Genomic DNA, 26,379 nt, shown 5'->3' on the forward strand with positions numbered 1-26,379 from the left:
ACACACACACACACACACACACACACACACACACACACACACACATATATATATATATTTCTATTCCCTTCAACTACTGAGAAAGGTTTCATAAGTTACAATAATTGTTTTTCTATGTAGGAATGTTAATAATTCAAATTTTTTAAGTTCCTTATGATTTCTTTTCCCTGTTTACCTTCTCATGCTTCTCTTGTTTCTTGTATCTGAATGTCAAATTTTCTATTCAACTCTGGTTTTTTCAGCAAGAATGCTTGAAATTCCTCTATTCCACTGAATGACCATATTTTCCCCTGAAACACGATACTCAGTTTTGCTGTGTAGGTGACTGTTGGTTTTAATCCCAGCTCCTTTGACCTCTGGAATATCATATTCCAAGCCCTTCGATCCCTCAGTGTAGAAGCTTCCAAATCCTGGATTATCCTGATTGTGTTTCCACAATATTCAAATTGTTTCTTCCTGTAATATTCTCTCCTTAATCTGAGAATTCCAGAACCTAACTATAATATTCCTAGGAGTTTTCTTTTGGGGATCTTTTTCAGGAGGTGATCAATGGATTCTTTCAACCTCTATTTTGCCCTTTGGTTCTAAAACATCAGGGCAGTTTTCTTTGAGAACTTCCTGGAGGATAATTTCTAGGTTCTTACTTTGGTCATGGCTTTCAGGTAGTCCAATAATTTTTAAATTATCTCTCCTGGATCTATTTTCCAGGTCAGTGGTTTTTCCCATGAGATATTTCACATTGCCTTCTATTCTTTCATTTGTTTGGATCTGTTTATCAGCATCTTGATTTCTCATAAAGTCATTAGCTTCCATTTGCTCCAATCTAATTCTGAAGCAATGATTCTCCTCAGTGAGCCTTTGAGATTCTTTTTCCATCTGGCAAATTTGGCTTTTTAAGGCATTCTTCTCCTCATTGCATTTTTGAGCCTCTTTTGCCATTTGAGTTAGTCTATTTTTTTAAGGTATTATTTTCCTCAGTCAGGCTGTTGACTCTCATTTCATAATTTTCTTGCATTGTTCTCATTTCTCTTCCCAATTTTTCCTCCACTTCTCTTATCTGCTTCTTAAGGTCCTCTATGGCCTGGGTCCAGCTCATATTTTCCTTTGAAGCTTTTGGTGCAGGAGTTCTGACTTCACTGTCTTCCTCCTGTTCCATGCTTTGCTCCTTTTTGTCCCCAAAATAGGAGTGTAATGTTGGAATCTTCTGTCTGCTTTGTTTCCTTTGCCTGCTCATTTTGCCACTCAATGATTTGACTTTTGGGCTTTTTGCTACAGTAGGACTCTGCCACCAGACAGGGGAACTTTCGTCCCAAATGCTGGGGTTTTCTCAGCTGCCAGAAGTATTAGATGGGTGCCCTTTCTGAGGCCTCCACACACTCTGGCAAGCTGGACACATGCCCCAAGACCTCCACCCTAGACTGCAATCCAGATCCAAGAAGGTTAAAGCAAGAGCAATTACCCCTCAGACTGATGCTTGGTTCCCCTACACTCTGCAGGCCAGGAGCTGAAGCTGCCACATGGCAGTGGCTGGCTGTGCTGTTGTCTCAGCAGCTTCTTGCCCCAGGGGCAAAAGCCATGCACTCCCACTTACTGGGTCCCAAAGTCCAGACTGCATTGACCTCTCACTTTGTCCTTTGCATCTATGTGTTGATAAATCTGGAAATGGCCACAGCTGCTACTGATCTAGGGTCCCTCCAGAAGGCAGCTGGTCAGACCCACCCTGGGGCTAAAGCCTCAGGGCTGGGACTGGGCTCAGCACTGGGCTCAGCACTGGGCTTGGCTCCCAGAGCTCTGTGCTGGCTGATTCCTGCTGGCCTGCTGGGCTGTCCTCAGTGGGAGGTTAGCTTCTCTGTGTCATTTTGTGGGTTCTGCAGCTCCAAAGTCTGTTTAGAGTCCCCTTTTTACATGGATTGGGGAAGCTGGAAGCCGGAGCAGCAGGGAGGTCCTGCTTCTACTCCGCCATCTTAACTCTGCCTAAAATAAATATTTTCATCCAACAAACCATAGATTTTTCTATGAAGCAAAATTTCTAATCAAACTGAGCAAGCAATTTCTCAGTAAATGGATTTTCTTTTCAATATTATTTCATTATGATCTGTCTGAATGCATTAGGGACAGATTGCAGGAAGTCTCAATTTACACCCAAATTTCTAGGCAATCAGCATTGATAAACAAAGAAATTCAAGACAAAGGATCAGATAGTTCATAGAGTTTAGGCAAAAAAAAAAAATGGTCAAGGTCTCCTATAATACTGAATCTGTATAGCCCATTCTCAAAATCAATATGCGAAAGATTTTACATGACATAGAGACATCAATTGTTGTAGTAAGAGAATCAATTATTATAGAACTATAGCACTTTTATTAGTCAGTAGATAATTTCAAAATGGGTTAAGTTGCTACCCTTTGCCATATCTGTTATTATCATTGTCATATAAAGGTTAATTTTCAGCTATTTTTGTTTTAGATACAATCTTTGCTATTAAAATGAGGGATGCTTATGAGATCTAATGTATTTCATTGGCATAATGTAGTGTGCTAAGAATTTGGTCTTTTCAACATTCTCCATTTCAACTGACAATGCATCGTCCCCTTTACCCCAGATCAGTGAGGGAGAATTGGAATACAATGGACAGCCAATCATGCCACAGAATATTGAAAGGATCAACATGGAAGAAAAGTGATGATTTAATCAAACCTTCAAATGGGACAGGAAAATGATTTTCTCTTACTCTTATGACAAACATAGTAGTAATAATTAAAGCCACAACCTGAATACCTTAATGTGACAGATATTACCTGAGTGAGGAAATGCTACCCAAAATAAAAGCCAAGTAATTCCCATGATACTTTAAAAAACCACAACCTAACCAAACATCCTGGCCACTGTCTCTCAACAGATTCCACAACTTGAAAATTATATTCTTTATAAAAAAAACGTTACACCTCTGTTTTGCAAATATTTATGATGGAATAGTGGAAAAGTCACTGGATTTAGATTCATAAGAATGAACTCGATACCTAACTCTTCTACCTATAATCTGTATGACCTTACATAAGTCTCTCTTCCTTTTTCAGTTTTAGCTCCTTGATTATTAAAAAGGGGACAATAATCATTGCACTACCTGCCACACAGGATTTTTTAAAAGATCAAATGAGAATATATGTAAAGTGTCTTATGAAACATAATCATCTTTTTATACATATGTATACACATATATTCTAGATGAAGAATGCCTACAACATAGACTATAAAACACAGTTGGATGAGCAGCTCATAGACATAGTCCAGAAATACATAAACTATAGACAGACACTATAAACAGATGCTGAATTGTGGCAGCTAGGTAATGCAGCAGGTATAGTAATGGACTTGGAGGCAAGAAAGTATGAATTCAAATCCTGCCTCAGAAACTTAATAGCTTTGTCTCTCTCAACCCCTCTTAGCTTAAATTTCCTCATTTGTAAAAACAGGATAACACCTTCCTCAAAAAGTTGTGTAAAGAGCTTTGCAAAACTTAAAGTGTTATATAAATGCTAGTTATTGTTTATTATAATTGTTGTTATTGCTATATTAGTCCAGAATTGAAGGGATAAGGATGGATAGAATTTGAGAAATTATAAGATGCTTTTTTTTAAGCAATTGGGGTTAAGTAACTTGCTCAAGGTTATACTGCCACTTATTTTGTGTGGGTGCTAAGTATCTGAAGCCGGAACCGATCCCAGGTCCCCCGACTCCGGGGCCGGCGCTCTTACTTACTGTGCCACCTAGCCACCCCTAAGATGCTTTTAATGACCTCAAGTTTCTCCCTGACCCACAGCCCATATCTTGAATATTAATATTCTTTCAGTGATACTACTTAGTTAAGGAACAAAGATTAGCACAATCTCCAGTGAATTAAAGTTGTAGATTACTAAAAGACAACAGACAGTTGCATGATGGGTGTAAGTAGATGGAAGCATATTACCAACAGAGAATTACGCAAGAGAAGAAGAGAAAAAATGTATTATCAAAAAAATAGATGATCCAAAAAGAGATAGATTAGTCATACAGTGAGAGTGAGTTAAACAGTGGTTAACTTGAAATCTCCACTGCCATGCAATGAAAAGGGTAAAAGAGGAAAGTCCTCAATACATTAGGTAGACATGGACAAGAATTGCACAGATGAAAATGCACAGATGGGTTGTGATCTGTCAAAAGGGACTTTGTCCTGGACCTTCTTCTCTTCTCCCTCAATATCTTTCACTTGATGATTTCATCAGTTCCTATGGATTCAATTATCATCCCTGAGCTAATGATTCTCAAATTGACTCTCTCCAAACCTAACTTCTCTGCTGACCTCTAGTCTCCCATCTCCAACAACTCTCAAACTAGATGTCTGGTGAATGTCTTAAATACAACATGTCTAAAACTAAACCCTTTTCCCAAAAATTCTCCTCCCTTCCAAACCTCTCCATTACTGTCAAAAGTACCACCATCTTCTGTCATCAAAGCTCCCAACCTAGGTGTCATCCTTGACTCTCTCCATTCTCTCTCTTCACTGGTATCTCTAATCAGCTGCAAGGGGCTGTCATTTTTCATAACATCTCTTGAATACTGCCTCTTCTCTCCTATGACAATGCCACTCATCACCTCACACCCAGGCTATTGTAATAGCCTAATGGTTGGTCTCTCTCCACTCCAACCCATCCTCTGCTCGGCTGTCAAAGTGATCTTCCTAAAGCTTGGGTCTGGCTGTGTCTCCTCCCACCCCCCACATCAATAAATCCCATTGGCTCCCTATAACCTCCAAGACCAAATATGAAATCACCTGTTTGGTGTTCTAAGACCTTTGTAATCTGCTCACCCCACCTCCCATCTTTCCAGCCTCTTTATACTTTATTCCATGTTCCCATAAATGGTGGGACTCTGTGACACTAGCTAGCAACCTCACTGTTCCTCACACCAGACACTCCACCTCCTGACTCTGAGCATTTTCCCTGCCTATCCCCCATGCCTCAAATGCTGTCCCTCCTCATCTCTGTCTCCTGGTTTTCTGCATGTGCAAGCTTCTGAGAGAAGCCTATCCCGATGATCCCCTTTAAGTCTCACACCTCCCCTCTGTTGATCATTTCCTACGTATCCTGTCCATAGCTTGTCTGCACACAATTGTTTGCATGTGGTCTCCCCATTGGACTGTGAGCTCCTTAAGAGGACAGTGTCTTTTATTTTTCTTTGTTTCCTTAGTGCTTAGCACAACAATCAGCACATAGTAGGCCTTTAATAAATGTTTGTTGACTGACGGACTGACCAATCTGAGTCTTGAGGGCAGTACTCCCATCAAGGAGATCACAGATCCAGAGAAGGGTCTGAGTATATACCACAACATTGCAGCATGTGAAGGCATCAAAAGGAGAAACCTCTCATCTCAGAATTGCCCTTTAGAAGGGGATGCCACGAGTTTTCTTTTCCTGGGTATGTCACATTGGTAAGAACTGACATTAGATGATAAGTAATTCACCAATTCTGCTTGCAGAAACCAGAGTTGTTATGGGAGTGAATTTTTTTCTAAGACAGATTTGAATCTTTATTTCAGCATCTGGGAGAACTGTTTACACTGAAGAACAATAAAACATTATGAGGCCACAGGGTAATGTAGAGGTCCATGTTAGATATTCATATGCTGTAACATACTACCAGCAAAGAATGGTGAAGAGGAACTGACTAAAAGTATACATCATCAGAGAATATTAATGGCTAGAGTTTATAGAATACTATAAGGTTTGCAAAGCACTGCACAGATATTATTATATTTTATTTTTACAACAACCTTTGGAATTAGGTGTTATTATTATTGTCCCCATTTTACAGGTGAGGAAAGTAAGACAGATAGAAGATAAGTTAGTTCTTTGCCCAATGTTACACAGCTAATAAGTGTCTGGGACTAGATTTGAAGGCAAGTCTTTGGAATACAGGTTCCATATTCTATTCACTACAACACCTAACTACCATAGAGATGTTAGGTTGCAAAAGGATGTATTGTATACCAATCATGGAGTGATAATGGATAAGCAAAAGACAGTTTGTGTACTCCAGGTATATCAATGAAATATTAAATGATCTAGAGAAATGTTCCTAGAACATCAGGTAGACTCTCATTGGAGATTTAGGGTAGAATATGGACAAGAGTTCTAAGGATAAAGAAGCAAGGAAAGGTTGTAATCTGCCCTTTTAGATGTAGTGCCCACATTGATGAGATCATAGATCCATCAAAGTAAGTTTACTCTAACAAGAGTGTAATACAGAATTAATATTTTCAGAGGGCAACAAGCAAAACTGGAGCTACACTCACTGCAAGCTGATCACTTCTCAACCCAATGTAAATGGTTAAATCAGTTGAGTCTCTAGTTAAAGTCTAGTTCCCTGCATTTTGAACCACCTATATAACACCACAAATAAAGAATCTGGCATAAAATATAGCCTGTCAGATATGTGTGTATAATGTATAATATATAGCATACATATAAATGTACATGGCTATACATATATAGATTATATTGCCAGACTATGATTTCATCAGTAGAGAGAGTTCCTGCAGAGGAACTTCATCTTCCAATTCAAATGACACCTGCTCTGGCCTGTAGTAGAAAAGTGTTTGGAATATAGATTGACTTGTTCATTGTCACATAACCAGTATGTGTTAAAAGCAGAACTTGAACCCAGCTTTTCCTGACTCTGAGGTCATCTCTCTATCCATATTGCATCTTATTAATGCTGTTGATACCTGATTATACCATAACACTTATTTCACTAAAAGAGCAAGCTCTGATGGCTCCCCAAAAGAGATCCTATTTCTTCTAAGTGACAACTTACTCACTCTCTATGAATAGGATTAAGCCCATTATTTAAACTGTGTCCCTGTATTTGAAATCAAGCAATCACAGGGAGATAGTGGTTTCTTCTGAAATTAAAATCTACAAGGAAAGCATGGGTAAGCTGTGTAGAAAAAGTGAAGGAAATATTCAGGAGAAGGAAAAATCCACGTCTTTTCTTTCTTCAAACAATCTAAAGGACTTTTCTTACTAGTAATCTGAAATCTCTCACTAATGAAAAGTAACCTGTTTTTATTTTTTTCCTGTGAAATTTTGCTGTTCAGATAGGAAACAAATATTTAAAAATTATTGAAAATATGTTAATAAAATGTATTACATAATAACTTCTCTTTTTCATATACAAAATGAAGGGATTCTTTCGCTCTCAGTAATGTAGGAAACTTAAAGAGCTCTGGGGGTATTTTTTTAACAAATGGAGGGAGAGAAAAAGCAATTATATTCTGCATACCTACTAGGTGCCAGGTCCTATGCACTTTGCCAATATTATCTCATTTGATCCTCACAACAATCCTGCAAGTTAGGTGCTACAATTATCCCCATTTTACCATTGAGGAAACTGAGACAAACAGAGCTTAAGTGACTTGTCAAAGGACACACAGCTCTAAGTGTCTGAGGTTAGATTTGAACTCAGGTCTTTCTGATTCCAGTCCCAGCACTCTATCTACTATGCCACTAGTTGCCTCTAATGGGGCATTGATTTACACTGAACCTTCCATTTTGCCCCATCTTTTTCTTTCTTATGCCCAAGGCCATGCAGTTATGAGATTGTCTTTGGGTAATCAGTTATAGATTATACCCATATAATATATATATATATATATTATATTACATAATATATATTAACTATATATATATATATATATATATATATATATATATATATATATAATCACACAAGAGAGTAAAAGTAACTAGCCTTCTGGGATGAGAATCTATGACCTAACCTTCAGCCCAATGCTCCTTTCTGTTGATCATGCATTGCATTCCATCCTAGAGCAAGTATACAAACATATGGCAAGAACGTCTAGATGATAGAACCATTTGACAATGATATCAGTGAAACATGGCCTTGGGGACCATTAGGGACTAATTTTTTTTTAATTTAATGACTTGCAAATGTAAATCTCCTACAACAATCAAGTAGTATGTCATTTATTCAAATTTACAGTGGCTCCAGCATAGGACAACTCTCTCATCAAACAAGACATCAAACAACATTTCTTAAAATGTTTGCCTGAGCCAGGAGCTCTTTCCCAAATTAGCACCAAAGTGTCACCTTGACAGACCTATGGACATACAACAGAATCATTCATAATGTTCTCAGCCTCCCTCAAGTCCAGACAGTCTAGGTCGTACATCTGCAAGAGCTCTAATTATTCCACATGGCCCAGACAGCACTTGGTGAAACTCAGTCTTGAGCAACCTGTCGAGAGGAAATACAAAAATCTGATCAATGCCCACTTACCAATTTCCCTGGAGATCTGAGTAAATGCTTCCACACCGCTTTCACCATAGTTCCCCTCAGAAGCCAGTGTTGACACATAATTCCATCCAAGAGCTGTCACAATATCGACCATGGCTTGAGCTTGATAGGAGTCAGGTGGAACCACTCGGGAGAAAAAGTCATACCGGGTGTTATCACTGAGCTCTGGAGCTGTCGATGCATAGCTGATTTGAGGTATCTGCAAAGGAAATGACAGGCCATTTTAACCCAAGTCAACTGTCAAATTAGTGCACATTTATTCAGCATTCATTTCAAGTCAGTACAATTATATTTGCTATTATCCATAGAGCCAACCACCATCCTAGGCACAGAGGATACAAAATATTGCAGAGTCTCTGCCCCCGGGGAAGATTATAATTTAATAAGGGGGTGTATGTTAAAAAGTGCAAAAAAAAATTACATAGAAGAGGTACAGAGGAGAGAACCACAAAAAACAATGCAAAGAAAAAATCTAAAAAGGATGAAAGAACACTAGCTCTAGAGACAAAGGACCTAGGTTCAGATCTCACCTCTTGTGATATCTATATTACCTTGGGAAAGTCACAACCTCTCTGGAGGAATAGAAATTTTTTTTTTCTTTGCATCACAACTATCTAGCATAGTCTAGACAGGTCGTACATCTGCAAGAGCTCTAATTATTGCTTGACAACAACAGCTAGCATATACATAACTCTTTAACCTGTAGATAACTCAAACTCAGTATGCCAAAAAGAGAACTTATTACCTTTCCCCCCAAACCCTCCCCCCTTCTGAATGTCCTTACTACTGTTAATGGTGCCACATTCCTTCCAACCACCCAGGCTTGCAACCTTGGTATCAGCCTCACCCCCTCACTTTTCACTCAGCCTCACCCCACACATCTAATCTGTCGCCAAAATCTTGTCCCTTCTACCTTTACAACATCTCTCATATATGTCCCTTTCTGTCTACTCACACCTAACACCCTGGTTAGCCTGGGCTATTGTAATAGGCAGCTAGTTGGTCTCCCTGCCTCAAGTCTCTCCCTACTCCAATGCATTCTTCACTGAGCTGCGAAAGTGATCTTCCTAAATCACTGGTCTGACCATGTCACTCCCTACCCAATCAATTCCATCAGCTACCCATTATTTTCAGAATCAAAGTCCTTTATAACATAGCCCCTTCCTACCTTTCCTTCCATATACTATAATCCAGAGACTCTGACCTTCTTGTTGTTCCTCAAATGTGATATTCCATCTTCTGATTCAATGCTTTTTCAACCCCAATGTATGGAATTTTCTCCCTCCTCATCTCTGCCTCCTGCCATCCTTAAAGACTCCATTCAAATCTCCTGGTCCCCCTTCTTCCCTTATTCCCCTTGCTACTAATGCCCTTCTTTTGAAATTAACTTCCATTTACTTTCTAGAGAAAGGAAGAGGGAGGAGAAGAAAAGAGAGAGAGAATAAACACATAATATATACACACATACATACATGCACACAAACACACATATATGTATGTGTATACACGCACACATAAGACTTCCATATGCAATTGTTGGCATGTTGTCTCACCCACTGAAGAGCTCCTTGGGGGCAAAGACCATGTTTTTGCCTTTCTTTGTGTCTTCAGTACTTAGTACATACAGTGCCTGACCCACAGTAAGCACTTAATAAATGCCCAATGACTAGTTTACATGACCTGAAGATTCAGATAAAACTCACCACTTATTTTCTAATGTAATGCAACAAATGTTAACATTAACAACTTTAAAAACTGAACACAGATCTTTGTTGTTTGGGGTGTGGGAGCAGGGAAGGACTACTTTCATAAGATACCCAGAGAGATTATCAAAACCAATCTTACCAGATGGTTTTCTCAAACAAAATTTTCTGGACATATTGACCTTTTTTTTTTTTTGCTTTCTGGAGGGCACTTGGGGTTAAGTAATTTGCCCAAGGTCACACAGCTAGATTTTTTGTGTGGGTGTTAAGTGTTTGAGGTCAGAACCGAACTGGGGTCCTCCTGACTCCAGGGCAGGGCTTTACTCCCATGCCATCTAACTGCCCCCATATTGACCTTCTTGCTGTTCATAATACCTACAACTGTCCACCTTTCATCTCTGAACCTTTTCGCTGGTTGTCCTAGATGACTGGAATATTCTGTCTCCTCACTTCCAACTGTTAGAATCCCTGGTTTTCTTCAAATCTCAGCTCAAGGATTCCCTCTAAACATGAAGCCTTTCCTGATCCCTCCAGGTGCTAGTGCCCTCCTTCCCCAAACTACCTTGTATGAATTTTTTTTTTAATATCCTGTTCACACTTCTTTGTGTATATGTTATTTCCTCCACTACAATGTAAGCACTGTGAGGGAAGAGAATGTGTTTTACTTTTCTCTTTGTACTGCTCTCTGCCAGCAACAAGTACATTGCCTAGAACATAGGAGTTACTTAATAAATGTTTGTTGATTGATTGATTGAACTGAAATTAACTATATAGCCAGAGACCACATGAGCTAAATCATGTAAACTGCGTGTACTGAAAAATAAGCTTTCATGATGCTGTGCTTATGAAAACTGGGAAGGGGAGAGGGGATGGGACAGAATAACTGGGGACAACACAGTAAGCAACATAACCCTGGACTGAACAGCAGAAGATCTGGGCTCTCATCCCAGAACTCATGCCAACCAACTTTGTGACCTCTTTTCTTCACATAGCTGATACAGTGGGCAGAATGCTGGGCTTTCAGGCAGGAAGACCAGAATAAATCCCTCATGTGATACTTCCTACCTTCCCAGCTGTGAGATCCTAAGCAAGGAAGGTAACCTCTTAGGCTCGGTTTCCTTATCTGCAAAATTAGAGATTGAACTAAATGTCTTCTAAGGTCCTGTCCAGGTCTAAATTATGATCCTATGATCACCTCTGTGGGTCTCAACTGTGTGTACAATAAGGCACTTAAATCAGATCATAATCTTTTTCTTTTTGGAGGGGGGAAGGTAAGACAATTGGGGTTAAGTGACTTGCCCAAGGTCACATGGCTAGTTTTTTTTGTGTGTTAAGTATCTGAGGCTGGATCTTAACTCAGGTCCTCCTGACTCCAGAGCCAGTGCTCTATTCACTGCACACCTAGCCACCCCCAGATCACAATCTTTTAAGGATCTTTTAGTCCTAACATTCCATGATTCTAAAACTCATGGCTTCTAGGGTTATTAATCCCACCCCAACCTTAGAAAGTGTGCAGACTGTATCTTTTTCATTGCAACTCCTTTATATATACTTATATGAATAAGTACATGTTGTCTCTCACCCCTCTCCACCCTCATCCCTCACCCACCCACCCAACCCTCACTCCCCACCACACACAATGTAAGTTCCTAGAAGGAAAGAAACTATTTTTCTTTGTTTTTGTGTAAAGGTGTGCTCCTTTCAGACTTAAAAATTGGGGGGACATAAGGGGCAAGTTATAGAGAAAATGAGATATACTGGCAAGTGTCACTCAAATGACTTTATATTATGAATAAAGGGTGAGGACCTTTTTCAGATGTGTTGCTCAGATTACTTTTGTGCCTAGTGGATCTTTCTCATTAGCATATGAAGGGAAACCCTGGCAACGAATTTGCCCTCAAGACATTAGTTGCCACTGAAACTTTTCTTTGGCCATCCTTTGAATAAAGCATCTGGTGAAATTTAGAGGAAATCAATAAATCAATAAATAAATTAGGGAACCCTAAACCAGAGAGTTGTTTGGTGTTTCTGGGGACTAGTGGCCATTTCCTAGTTATGGCCTAGGTTACAGAGATGAAGATTTGGGTAAAGTCACTGGATGTCACCATAAGTCAGTATAAGGTCTGTCACTAAGGGGACCCATCCCTAAATCTTCAAAAAATGAGAGGTTTAATCTCTTTTGTCCCACTTTCTAACAGGTAGGTGACCAATTTCAAGGCCTTTTGTACTACTTAAGCTATGATGATTCTCTTTTTCCTGCCTACAACATTGCTGAACAATCCAATCCTGTTACCTACTTGCTTGGCAGATTTTGTATCTAATCCAGACCCTCTGAGACTGTAAGGCAAGTTCTCCTGCTGTCTTCCCTGACTGAATTATGCTACATGTTCTCATCCATGACACCTAACCCAAGCTTTCTAGCTTGCTATTGATCATAAAAAATAAACTATGCCTGATTTGGCGGGGGGGGGGGGGAGGAACCTCTAAATGCACATATTTGCTCTATTTGTAAAGATTCCATAATAGCCTCATTTCTGAAGAACAGAATATTTATTTAAAACCTCAGGTTGATAGAGAACTCTCCTATCACTATTTCTACAGCACAAATATTCTGTAGTTCTCTCTGGGTACCCAATAGTTTCTTCATCTTCACAGAGTCTAATAGCAAGATAGTGTGGACAGCCCCCACTCTGCCCATAATAATGAGCCACCCCTTTCTAAAAATGAGCACAAAGTGTGAAAATTGAGTGTTTGAAACCAAAGCTAATTATCCCAAATTACTACCTTCAGTCAGTCACATTCGAGGCTGTTTAATTAGCAGCTGGCATCATCAGTTTAAGATTAATTAAACAGGTGTAAGGAGGACATAAAATAAAAATGCAGGTAGAGGAAGGATGTCGGAATAATTAGGCAGTGGGCTTTTCCCCAAAAGTCTAAAATAACTTCCTTCTTTTAGATTAACTCCAAGAAATGCAAACTAAAGAATGTGGTTTGAACTTTTGTATTCAATTACTGGTAGATTGTACCCTTTTATAATTAAAGTACACTAACAGTATTTCTTAAATAGTGCTTTTAACTAAGATATGTTCAAAACCTCATGATTTTAAAACTATAAGTCACTAAGCAATTGTCCAATGATCATTTTAATATATGCTTCTAGCCTGATCCCATTTCCTCAATACAGACAGGTGCACACACACACACACACACACACACACACACACACACGCACGCACACACGCGCACGTCCTGCTGTTAGGGATAAAGGTGGCAGGAAAAAATAAAAGACTATGGCCCTTTTCTTTCTCTTCCATTCTAGTATTCACCACTATCATCAAACCCTTCTCTCATCTAGGCAGAAGAATATGGTATAGTAGAATAATGGACTTGGAGTCCTAGAAAGACAGTGGTACAAATCCCACCTGAAATGTACTGGCTGGGTGACCTTCAAAAATACACATTTTTTTGACCCTTAGTTTCTTTATCTATAACACAGAAATAACCATACCTGGTCATACCTAATTCACAGAGTTGTAAGGAATAGGAAGAATAATGAATATGGAGACAGAGGATCTGGGTTTTCACCATTTTATTATTCCTGTAACCTTTATCAAATCATCCAATATTTTTGGACTTCAGTTTCCACATCTGTAAAATGAGGGGGTTGAAGCAGATGGTCTCTAATGTCCCTTCCAGCTCTAAATATTTATACTAAACAAATAATGTATCTTTAAAGCACTTTGGTTACTTTATAGTATTATGCAAATCTATTATTATTACTTTTGTATCTCTCCCTTCTCTACTGTGTCTAGCATTGTATCTTGGATACAACGAATGTTCTTTGAATATTGAAAGAAGTCATCATGATACTTAGGAGTTAGTACATAGCTGACCATTTGCTTGTTATGTAACCTGGACTCAGTTATTTACCTTGTCTGTCCCTCACTTACTTTACATGTAATATCAGGATGATAATACTTGCCATATCTAGCTACCGGAGAGTACTGACATGAGGAACAAAAGGAAAAAGCATGGAAATAATTTGGAAATTTTAAAGCATTATTTAAAAGAATTGTTATTATTACTACTACTACTACTAGTATTTCCCTTTCTCCTCCCTTTACCATGAAATCACAGCATTTTGAAATACATTTGATTATTTTATTTTATCTCCCATTTTGCAATGATTTTATAGAAATTTTGTTTCTAGTTAATAGAGGCCAAGAACTGACATTCCTAACAAGGGGTTAGTAATGGGGTTCCCTTCTCTGGAAGCTCCTCTCCCAGCTATTTTTCAGATAATTGGCTCCATAATTTATTCAGATCCCAAAAAGGAGGAACCTTTCAATTAATCATTTTCAGTGTGTGGAAGGATTTGTGCAAAAAACATTCATTTGCACTGAAAATATTTGTCATGATGCTGTATAGATGAGTTACCAATTTTTTTTAAAAAGGATTTTTAATAAAAATGCTTGTCTATGACTCCAGTATTGGCAAAAACAAATCCTATTTGCTCTAATAAATAGATGAAACTCTTTTGTAATTAGCATATTTTATACCACAGTGTTACTGGTATTTTTATCTTAGGGGCAAGTGATTGTTCTTTTGAAATTCATGATAGAGAGGAAAAAGAAAGCTGGACATTGTATAATAGCCCATTCAACTTGAGGTGAGCAGCTTTAAAGTGTTCAGAAAAGGATAGGTAGACCAGGGAAAGCAAGAAGATGTAAGAGGAATAGCAAGCTTTCAAAAATGAAATTCTAGACATAAACATCAGGGGAGGGGTGACAACAGGAAAGAAGGAGCTGTCTAAGAAGACAGATGTGGATGCACAGGGGACTGATTAAACAATGTAGACTTCTGTCTAATGGTGTGCATAGATGAAGGAAGCAAGTACAAACAACAGGAGATGAATACCAAAGAGTGACATGGTCCTGAATGGTGTCAAATATACTGAAGCCAAGAATGTGCTGAGGCTCATGATTAATTATAAAGACAACAAACTTGGCTACTCTTTTTGGTTTGTTTTGCGATGTTGGGGGCAAGAGGAAGATAGAATAAGCAATGCATCATAACCAATAGATACAAAAGTTGTGACAAATAAGAGAGAAGACAAAACTCTACAACTTTTATTTTGCTTCTGTTTTCTCTGACTGGAAAAAAAAATCTTGGAACTGAGGATAAAATTTAAAGATGTAAGCAGAGAATTGAAACCTGAGGCACCAGAGGAAATGACAAAAGAGTTCTTATTTGTCCTCAACAAGATTCCCCAGGTCTCGATGAATGACAATATGAAGTACCCTAAGAACTATAGAATGTGACTTCTGACTTATTGCAGTGATATTTGAAGGACTGAGGTGAACGGGATAAAAGGGCAAATGTTCTGCTCTTCAAAAAAAAAAAAGATGATAGTGTCTTCAAACTATAGGCCTGCATACTTGACCCAGAACTCCATCAAAATTCTAGAATGTATTAAATGGATTTGTTTTCTATTCAGAAAGGGAAACAATAATTATTAAAAGCTAAAGATTCATCATGAATAATAGCAAATGCCAGACTAATCTCATTTACTTATATGGCATGATAAATATGCCAATAGATCAAGAGAATTCTGTAGTTCTGACATATGGAGATTTGGGTAAAACATTTGGTAAACTCACTCATGTTATCCTCAAGGGAAAAGAGGAAAGGTGTAGACTACATGATTATACAATTAGGTGAAGTCACATTTTATGGAATTACTAGATGTACACATTAATGGATTATTATTTGTTTGAAGGAAAATCTCTAGGGTGGTTTCTCAAGAATTTATCATTGGCATTAATATTTTACAATTTTATCAGTGGCTTGGATGATGCAATAAATGGTATGCTGAAGGGCTCCTTCACTATCTCCCAACACAGTGAGGACAAGAGGGAGCAAGGCTAAGGGCTAAGACATCTTGACCTATATTTTGCCACTGGACTTAGATGACTCTGGAGGAGAGAGTGAGCATGATGACTTTGCAGAGCACTGCCTCACTTAAATCCAATTTACTTCCAAGTCAAGATATCACCCTCCCGATGTCATTGTTCTCTTTGAGAATGAAGACCTAACAACATTACCAGCCAACCTTTTTTCCTCTCATACAGTTCCTTGATGGCAACCTTTCTCCTTGTTCTTCTTCGGAGTTCCTTCTTGGTTTTATATCGCATCCTGCTAATACCTACTATGCATCTTTCATTACTCTCTCTGTGCTGCTCATCTTTATTTCTTCAGAGGTACTTGCATTCCATGTCTCATTGCCATATAACAACATTGGTCTTTTCTTTCATGGGAAGATTGAAGTCAATAATTGAGCTTTGTAGTTTTTTTTCCAAAAGCAATCTAGCCATTCTCCTCTTTCAAATAAAAAACAAGTTAATTAACTGTCTGTCTTTACTCTCCATGCCAAACATACATACTGTTGAACAAGTTCTATCAGATGTCCATTCAAACCCATGCTGAAATCTGAGCAATAGATATCCTTCATACATTTGGTGTTTGGATGGACAGGACAAATTCTCTGGGTTACAACAGATTTCTCCCAGGAGGCTCTATAATGTCTTGGAGCTTGATATGAAAACAAAACTATCTGAAGGACCTCAATACCCAAAAGAAATTATCATTTACAGCAAATTATGATATTTAAATAAATGCAATTTTGCACTTTTCTGAATTTTATGCCATAATTTACAATATTTCTTAGGTCCAAAAACACTTTGTATGAGAATAAATTTCCAATTTTGTCATGGAAGTCATTAAAATATTATTCAGTTCATTAGAAATAAGGGATAGCAAGCATAATTGCTAAAGAGACAGCACAGTGTAACAACTAGAAAGACAGTCTTGGGGCCTATTTTCAAATACTGCCTCTGAAGCATACTATCTCTTCAATCCTGGACAATTATTTAGCCTCTCAGTATTCTGTGCAATTGTCTAAGACTCTATGTTGTAGGAACAGTGCCAACCTGTATTGGTACAGGAAGTTTCTTCACCCAGGAGTCCTGTATCCTAATGAAACCTTAAGTCCATTCTCTATCACTCTCCCTTACATAAACTCTCTCAGTAATAAATTTTTTATAACACATTTTCATAACACCAGGGATATCTCACAATATGTCCATAGCCTGGTTGTTGGTTTTTATTCCACTCTTACCAATGTTATGCCAACCTATGATGGACAAATCAGACCACAGCCCACCAATCCATTCATTTTGACCCATTTTTACAACCCTCTAGTTACTATAGCTTAAATAGTCAATCTCAGCAAGATGGCCAGAGTGAATGGGTCAACCATGACACTGTCTTTTTATTTCCAGCATATAAAACACAGCTGCTTAGACCAATCCACACATCATATTGTGTAGCCTCCCACACAGCTGGGTAGGAGTTAACAGGCAAGAGTTTGTTTAAGACTGAGTTAGCAAACACATGTTCACTCAGGGCCCCTGCTGGGAGTGCTTTTGCTCTTTTTTCTCTTGGCAGCTGATCTTGCCCATTGATCGCTTGACTTAATGGAGGAAGAGGATGGCTAGGTGGATTCTTTGTGCTGTTCAATGGTATCATTGGTTTTCTCATGCGGACAAACAGCATGAAGCTGTACTGTTTCCTCAGGGGGTAGTGCTTTGTGGAGCACTTCCTCAGGGATCCTAGCCATAGCAACGACTGCCATCACAACAACAGCTTGTTCCTGTCGGCCTCTCAGATGGATTTGTTGTTACTACAGAACTGGTCCATAGAATGTGTAATGATTACAGCCATTAACTTCTTCTTTTTGGACTTGACTGCCCACATGAACACACAACTGCTCTCCCAGTGTTAAAGCTACTGGTTGCTTTCAGTGAAATTTAAGAGTATAATCAAAGCTCAAGGTGAATACAAAAGAGGGATCACAATGGTTCAGGAAAGAACTAAACACCCACAAAACCACTGCTCTTCATAATAATACCCTGAGCATTTGTCTTTCTCTTTTCTGTACCCAACCATAATCATAAGCACTTGGCTCTAACTTGGAGAAAATGGGAAAAGCAAAGGGGCATGTGAAGGGAGAAGAGAGGGGGAAAAAGAAGAGAGGAAAGGGACACAGAGAGAGGGAAAAAGAAAGAGATAAAAAAGACAGAAAGAGAAATTTAAAAATCGGTTGACTAGCCAATAAAACTTCTCATACCATAAAAAGAACAGTTACCAATTTTGTACAGCAAGCCAAAATATAAACTTCACTAGTTGCCTTTTTCTCTTTTTATTAAAACATCCAGTTAAAAGTTTGCTTGAGATTCAGATAAGACTATGAGAATTCAGTAAAGATGTTGATGCATAGTGTAACATAGTAGAAGAAAAGGTGATCATTTTGGTAATTGACATTTGGTAATTGATCATTGACAAAAGTCAGTTGAAATAAGAGAGGCTTAGCCTACCTTTCCAGACTGATTGAATAAAATTACTCTTCACAAGACTCTTCCACCAAATCAACCTAGTTTCTGTTTTCTCAACTTGTTATTTACTTTCTATCTCTGATTTTGCATAGGTTGTCCCTGACTGGAATTCATGCACTCCTCATTTCATATCTTACAATCTCTAATTTCATCTAATACTCAGTTTATATACCTTAAACATAGCAGGTACTTAATTAATGGTTATTGAATTTAATGAAATGCCTTTTTTTCCATCTTCTTCCATATGTCAGGCCTTCTCCTTTTCCAATTTCAGAATAAACACTATTATACATAGAGGGGTCTATAGTTAGTTAATTCTTCTATATAAAAATCTTGGCACCACTGTACTTAAGGTAAAAAGTTGCATTTCCCATATGAATCAGTTAACTTTTCTCTATTATATGACTAAAGAGAATATTCCTCAATAGCTGGATTATCTTTCAAACACATAAATACAATGCAAATCACAAAGAGAACTGAAAGAGTATGAATGAATCAGGCCAACTCCATTTCTGATGTCAAGGTACAAATTTCAAAGTATTATCAATCAATTTGGGGGCAGTAATCTTATGTTTATATCTTTTAAAAGAACAATTGATAGAGAGAATACATTTTCTACAAAATGCACCAAAAAGTACAAGTATGATAGATGAACAGCAATAATTTCAATCATTGAATATTACTTGTAATTAGGTTGGAGAGAATAGTATAGGCACAAAATATACAGATTCTTGCCATAGCTATATCACATAAAGGGAGTCTGTTAGTCAATTTGATACTTTTGAATAATCCATTTATGTATTCTGAGGGCATCAAAAGAACACATTTTGCCATTCCTCAAAAGGTGCTGTAGACCTCAATTATGTAACAAATTTAAAGAAATACATTGATAAAATATGTAAGTACAATCAAATATTAAGAAGAAAGCAATACCCCTTCCCAGGAAATGTATGAATTTGGATTTTTGGAGAAGGGTGATTGATAGCTTTTGTTTTGAGGATTCAGGAATCTTAATAGAGCAGTGCAGTCTGTCAATCTAATCTTCAAGTTGAAAACTTTGCATTTATTATGCTCTATAAAATATTATTAGAAATATTATGGTGTTGCATATTTGCACATTTTCCAATGTACACAAAGTGCTTAAAATTGCAGCATGACTTTTTAAGACATCCTGTATTTTAAATTTCCCATTATGCTACTATTAAGATTGGCAGTGATTTTAGGCAAGCACCTACTTTAAAATTTTTTGGTTTTGAAATGGAAATTTTGGAGTATGTAATCAGTCCCAAAATATTTTGAATTCTTTTGACAATCATTTTAAGCAGCATAACATTTGAAACTAACTTGATAAGAACATATGGCTTGTGACTAATCAAATTCTTTAAAAGGTAAGGGATAACCATGAATGGAGTTATTTATAATTAATCTCTATTATAGTCTGTATGATTAATAAGCTTTTTATACTTGTTTAGCTATGTTGAGTTATAGAGGAAAACACCCCCAAAAGGAAAAAAATTATAACAATTCAATAATATGTATAGGATTTTAAAATACTGATTCTATAATGTTTATTTAGGCAGGATGTGTGATTTCTTTTCCCTCTGCTAGTTATCATACATATGAAAGGAGTAACACAATGAGAGAAGCCTCAAAGTTACTTTCAGACAAGAAGAGTCAACCTGATCTACCCTGGATTTGACTTTCATCAGCAGTAATTTCACCTCATAATCTGACCAGGTCAAACCAGCTTCCCAAATTACTTTCATGGGTTGACACAAACTACCAGATTCCCTTTAAAGAAAACCACATCTTTTTGGAATGTCTCAATATGACATGTCTTCCTAGAGTCCACAAAGTTCCACAAAGGGAAAATTCAAAGGAAATGCAATGATTCACACAACTGGAAAATATAGCATGGTCTTCTAAGATTGTGAAAAAGGAACTTCCTAGTTCACAAAGGTCTGTATCTCAACTATGAATAATCACATTTAATTCAGCAATAAGTAGTCAGACCAGATCACCAGCATAAGAGCTCTTCTACCACTTCCCACTTTGTTTTTGTTAACTCCCTCACAATCAAAGGAAGGAAATGCCAACATTTAAACATTAAAACATTTAAATTTAAAACATTTAAAATGCCAACATTTAAAAGGTTTGAAGTTTGAGTTTGAAGTAGATTGGACAAAAGTTTGAGTTTGAAGTAGATTGGACAAAAGGTTGGAGATGTATAGCAGGCAGTTTGTGCTATGGGGCCAGAGTTCAGGAGAAAGATTAGGGTTGGATATAGAGATCTGTGAGTTATTGGCATACAGAGCATAACTGAACTCACTAGAATGAATTATGGCATTGAGAAAATAAGTAGAATTAGACAAGAAAATGCTATGGGAAGTAAGAAAGAACCCAAGAATTTATTAAGCATCTAATAATTGCCAGACACTCTGTTAAGCACTTTTTACTGATATTATTTCACTCGATCTTCACAATAAGAGAGGTAGGATCTACTATTATTCCACTTTTATACTCAGAGAAACTGAGACCGACAGAGGTTAAGTGACTTGCCAAGGTCATACAACTAGTGTTTGAGGCTGGATTTGAACTCAGGTCTTCCTGACCTTCCTGACTTCCAGGTTCATCAATCTATCTCCTGTACCACCTAGCTGCCTGGAGGACAAAAGGCTGGAAGATCACCTGACTTAGTAGCAGGGTGATGGATGACAATTCAGACTGAGAATTGAGCATTCAGGGAATGAACATTCAGACAAGTATGAAGACTAGCACAGTGCTTGACATGTGCTTAATAAATGCTTTTTCATTTGTTCATTCAGAAGAAAGAGCCCAGGAAAAAGTGGCTATTCAGAAAAGGGGGCTTGTCAGTGTCAAGTAAAATGAAGTCTGAGTCAAGACCATCAGATTTAGTAGCTGAGTTCACTGGTGATCTCAGAGAGGAAGTTCTAGCCAAGTAATTGGGTCTGAAGCAAAACTGAAAGGAGCTAGAAAATAAAAGGTGAAGAAATGGAGTCTGCATTTCTAGTTTGAGAGAAGATAGTATAAAACTGTCCTGGTCATGGATCCACCTATAATATAATGGATCACTCAAAGCCAGTGGAATAAGACATACAATGTACTGAATTTTTAAAAAATGCATTCAAACCCCCAAGTGAAAGCAATCTACAAAAAAATTCCATGGAGTTTCAGGAGCTCCCTGAGAGTCCTAGCACTGTCTTTAAATACTCCTTGCCCAAAAGCCCCACAACTGGGTCCCAGATGACTCCACCTGGAGGTTAAAATCAACTGCCCCAGATCTACTCCATAGCATCTTAGCTCCACTAGTTGATGGTGTAAGAGTGTGGGAGATAATTCAAACCAATCCAATTTCATCAGCATGCTAACTCACAACCAGAGTGATTTCTTGAAACGAATACAAGGTAAAGTAATAAAGTTTTTTAAGGTTAAGGGAGACTCAGCAATTCAAGCCAATGTTAACCAAAGGCAAGACTTTATTCTTCATAAATACATATACATATTTATAGCTATAGAGAAACACATCTAAACTTTATTGTGGCCTTATGGAGGGAGGGTTGTGGGGAGGGAAAAAAAAACAAAGGAAAAAAGTGTATAGCAGATAACAAAAGAAAACTCACAAGGAAGCAAAGAAAAGATGGACAATTCTCAACACAAGGAGTATTATTTATCATATAGGCTTTCTTGAAATGAAAATTTATTGTTACATATTTTGAATCCTCTCTTTTGTTCTCCTATGCACATGGCATCCTTCTATTTCTTTCTAACTTTGTATTTAAGTTCCAATATTTAAATTTATGATATGTTTTGTTTCTTTTCTCTATTCTCTATTTGTGTTCTGGTGTTTGAGTCTAAAATAAAATTTTGGGAAAAAAACCAAACACATTTATTCTCTCCATTAGTTCTATTCTAATGCCTTACCATAGCGTAGCCATTAGTCTGTGTTCCCAAAGTCTCTGTCAGAAAAAGGCAAAGTTTAAAACATCCTGTCCATCTTCAAAAGTTTCAAATATGAATCTGGTGACAGATTTACATGCCTATTGCCTGAGAGTTAGAGAGAGGGAATAAACATTTATATAGTACCTGCAATATGCCAGGCATTCAATCACTAAGCACTTTTTATGAGTATTATCTTACTTAAGTTGCACAACAACCTTGTGAGGTAGGGGCTCTTATTATTCTCATTTTACAGTTAAAGAAACTGAGGCTAGCAGGTTAAAGGGCTTGCCCAAAAGCACACAGTAACTATCTGAACACTCAGATCTTGGTGACTAGGTCCATAGATCTATCTGCTATGCTAAGAGGCTCTTCCCAGGAACGGTTATTCACCAATTAATGATTTGGAACAGTCATGGTAATTCAAAAAGGCTGTTAAAGCATAAGAGTTAGAATCTCCATCAGTGAGTGCAACAAAATTCTGGATTTTTTTAATGGAGTTTGAAAACGTATTTCTGTGTTAAGTATCCATGTACACATATCCACAAACCCAGGGCTATCTCAGATGTGAAAACACACACACACACAAAACTGAGGGCCAACATAAGTGAAACACTGCTAATATGGAATGATAGGATTTTTTGAGGGGAGAACTACATTTTGAGCTTACCCATTCTAAAAATTAAAAATAGGAAATATATATAACACTACTCAATGAATGAGAAAAAGTCCGTCAAAGTGGATAGAAGGCCAGCCTTGGAGACAGGAAGATGTGAGTTCAAGTTCTGTCTCTTACAAATGTTATTACATGATCCTGGGTAGCTCACTTAGCCACTAAGTCCCCCTAGGCAATCTGCTAAGAAGATAAGTTATAGGTGAGTTGTCAATCTACTTCTATAGAAGGATATGCACTGTTTATATACACTAGGTATTCCCTAGACACTCATAAAATTGCAGACTTGGCTTCCCTTCCTCCCTCCTTCTGCCCCCCAAAAAGCCAATCAATGCAAGAAATAATTTAAAATATGTATCAGTTCTATAATATGTCAAGTTATGGGAGGGACGGAGAGAGAGAAAGATCAGGAGAGGGAAAAGAAAGAGACAAAAAGTGGTGGACTTTAAGAAAATGGTCTGAAGGCCTTAGAAAAAGAGGGCCTAAGAAAAAGAGACTGAGTAAAAGAAAAGCTGAATCAAAGAGGAAACTAGGAACTAAGGAAGGAGGGCAAAACAAAAGTAAGAGAGTCGGCCTTTTGCCTTGGAAACTCTCTTTCAAATATAAAAGATCTTTTTTTTTTTAAATCTTAACTGTGAGGGGTAGGGCCCAAAGGACTGACAGACACTGAATCTTAGGAAACTTGCCTCCAGACAGATGAAAGTAAAGCCAAGGGCCAGAGATTCCCTATCCCTATTATAAATTCTATTTTCAAATACTATATAAAAGTTTTGAGTTGATCTTGTGCCAGGGGCATTATAGAAAATAATTATATAATGATCAGCCTTAGCAAGTATAAGGTATCCATTGTCCTCAAAATCACATTGGTTAGCAGCCAGTCAAACAGTGATATTATCCCCAAACTTCTTCAGGTTGATGAAAAAAATAAGCAACAGGACTGCAAAGCCCAGAAAGGCAGCCGTTGACACTCAAGCAATTGTGCATCCCAGGGAACTAATTTGAAGATGAGGGCCCAACCAAAAGAAATGCCTATTAATTTGATTTGCAAGTGCTAATGTTTATGTTCTTGATGGAAAGCTAGCAATGTGAGATTGTCCAAATTAGTGCCCTCACTATTATCTCTACATTTTTGCTCACTTAAGAAAACTTTAATGATGTTCCTTTAAACACAAGAAAGGAAACCACTTTGGAATGTAGCTTCTTAGAACAGAGAAATGCGTCTTAAGTAAAGTAGAGTTTTTACAAGACTGCAAAAGTGATCAATTACGATTTGCTATAATATGGAAGCTGAGATGATGCCGAGACACTTTCTTAGCATCATTTGCTAAATCACTTAAAAATTTAACTCTCCCACCCACTCACTCCCATCACTGCTGACTTCAAACTATCACCTAGCATTTAATGTTCCTCTTCTCCTGATTTCCTTGCTGTGCAATCACTACTGTGGTTCAATTTTTCCCCCAAGCATGTCAGCAACAGCACATTAAAAAATAAAAAGTTAGTAATTATAACCAAGAAATGGAAGTCAGTAAATTCAGAGCTGGCAAAGATTCCATTTGGACTGGCATTTTGCCACTCACTAATAAACAATCTGAATCCTGCAAATTGGGAAAAATGTCGATAGGGCCATTTGTCTGTGCAAACGTATTTCCCTGTTGACAATTTCTTGAATTTTGCATGATTATCCATATTCCCCAGTACCCCAGTCATCACCTCATTGTTTATCACCTTTCCCAGATGGCAGGAATGAGCTGATTCTGAGGGCCAAAGACTGCTGGGCAGGATTTTAATGTAAGAGAAAAAGGTAGTAAATCCCCTTCCTACTATGCTCCCCAGACTGGTTAACTCATAGGACTAATGAGATTAAAGTTCTTAGAATGATCCCCATTTAGCTTCACACAGAGAAAGTTCCACTGCAGCAGACCCTGGCCAACCATCTGACAAAGTCTGCCTATGGGCGTGAAAGAAACTAGATAAGAAACTATGAATGAATCAGTCAGTGTAAGTAAACCATTCCCATGAAATGTACAAAGTGCATATTCTATTAATATGATCATCTTTGTACCCAAAAAGACAACCCAGATTTGCTGTAGACAAAAATGAATTCTCAGATCCTTTATACCAACCTTTCCCAAAAGGAAGAGGATCTTTGTTTAAAATAATGTAGTAGATCTAACATAGGACAACCTTAATATTTGATGTTTTCCCCTTTTTACTCTTTTTCTTTAAATTTATAGACTGAACATTAGATTAAATGTTATCCAGTCCCCTGAAGACCAAGCACAAAAAGGTGTGACCTCAGGAATTCCAGGATCCATAAAACCATACTTTCAATTCTTAAAACATGACCAGGAGATTGGTAATCTCAAATGTCTCTTCTAGAAATCTATCCTTGGGTTACCTTTACAAACAAGCACAACCAGAGGATGATTCAATACTTCAATGGATTTCTGATCTCATCAATATGGATAATCCCTCCACTGGTATAGATTATAAATTTTTCATGTCTTCTCATCCTGCTTACCTCTTCTCCATGTCTTTCCATAATCTCAATGGTGGGGGAAGCAAGCAGAAAGACCTACCTAATGTGACTTCATATCCTTTGTTTTTACAAAATTGTCCATTGGTTATCCCTTATTTTAAATAAATGGCTCACCTCTTATTCTGGTTATACATCTTTTTCATAGCATCTTCTTAAAGAATGAATTAAAGAACATTTATGAAGTGTTTACTAAGTTCCAGACATATATGCTAAATGCTGGAAATAAAAATTATAAACAAAATGATAGAAGGGTTTTTAATTTTTTTTTGCCCCCTGACCTCAAGGAGTTTAATTCTAATGAGAATAGTCAGTATACAAAGGGAGCTACAAAGTGGTGTGGGAAGTAGCGTCCATGACAGCATCATTTGATAGCAAGGTGACTTGGTTCTGGGCAAGGTCAAGTAAAAGCTTAGGTAAAAGTTACTAACAGAGTAAATAAGGAGGATGGGCAGAATATAGGCAGTATGGTGGAGAAATATTGGGAAGTAGCTGATAGACTGATTCCAGGTAAGATAAAGCAAAAGCTTACCTCTCTAAGACCAAGGGTCCAAATGAACCTTGCTTCTCCATCCCATTTTGGGTGACCTACAACTTTAATTCTCCAGAGACTATGGTAGTTCATGACTCAAAGTCATAGAGCACATTTGGAAGAATATGGATTTTTTAAATAAATCTTTGTTTCAGGGAGATGATTGA

At 37.6% G+C, this 26,379-nt stretch overlaps 1 protein-coding gene across 1 annotated transcript in view; it reads right to left on the reverse strand.

Annotated features, from left to right (window-relative positions):
- LOC138160368 (metabotropic glutamate receptor 8-like) overlaps positions 1-26,379 on the reverse strand; it is a 759,152-nt gene that overhangs the window by 557,580 nt on the left and 175,193 nt on the right. The window contains exon 2 of the mRNA XM_069086985.1: positions 8,338-8,554. Coding sequence (XP_068943086.1) covers positions 8,338-8,554 — 217 coding nt within the window. The remainder of the gene's footprint in view (positions 1-8,337; positions 8,555-26,379) is intronic.

The sequence above is a fragment of the Petaurus breviceps genome, unplaced genomic scaffold, assembly GCF_028583685.1.
Source record: "Petaurus breviceps papuanus isolate PSGF00001 unplaced genomic scaffold, PetGlider_PUasm1.0 181, whole genome shotgun sequence".
In the NCBI taxonomy this organism is placed as follows: domain Eukaryota; kingdom Metazoa; phylum Chordata; class Mammalia; order Diprotodontia; family Petauridae; genus Petaurus; species Petaurus breviceps.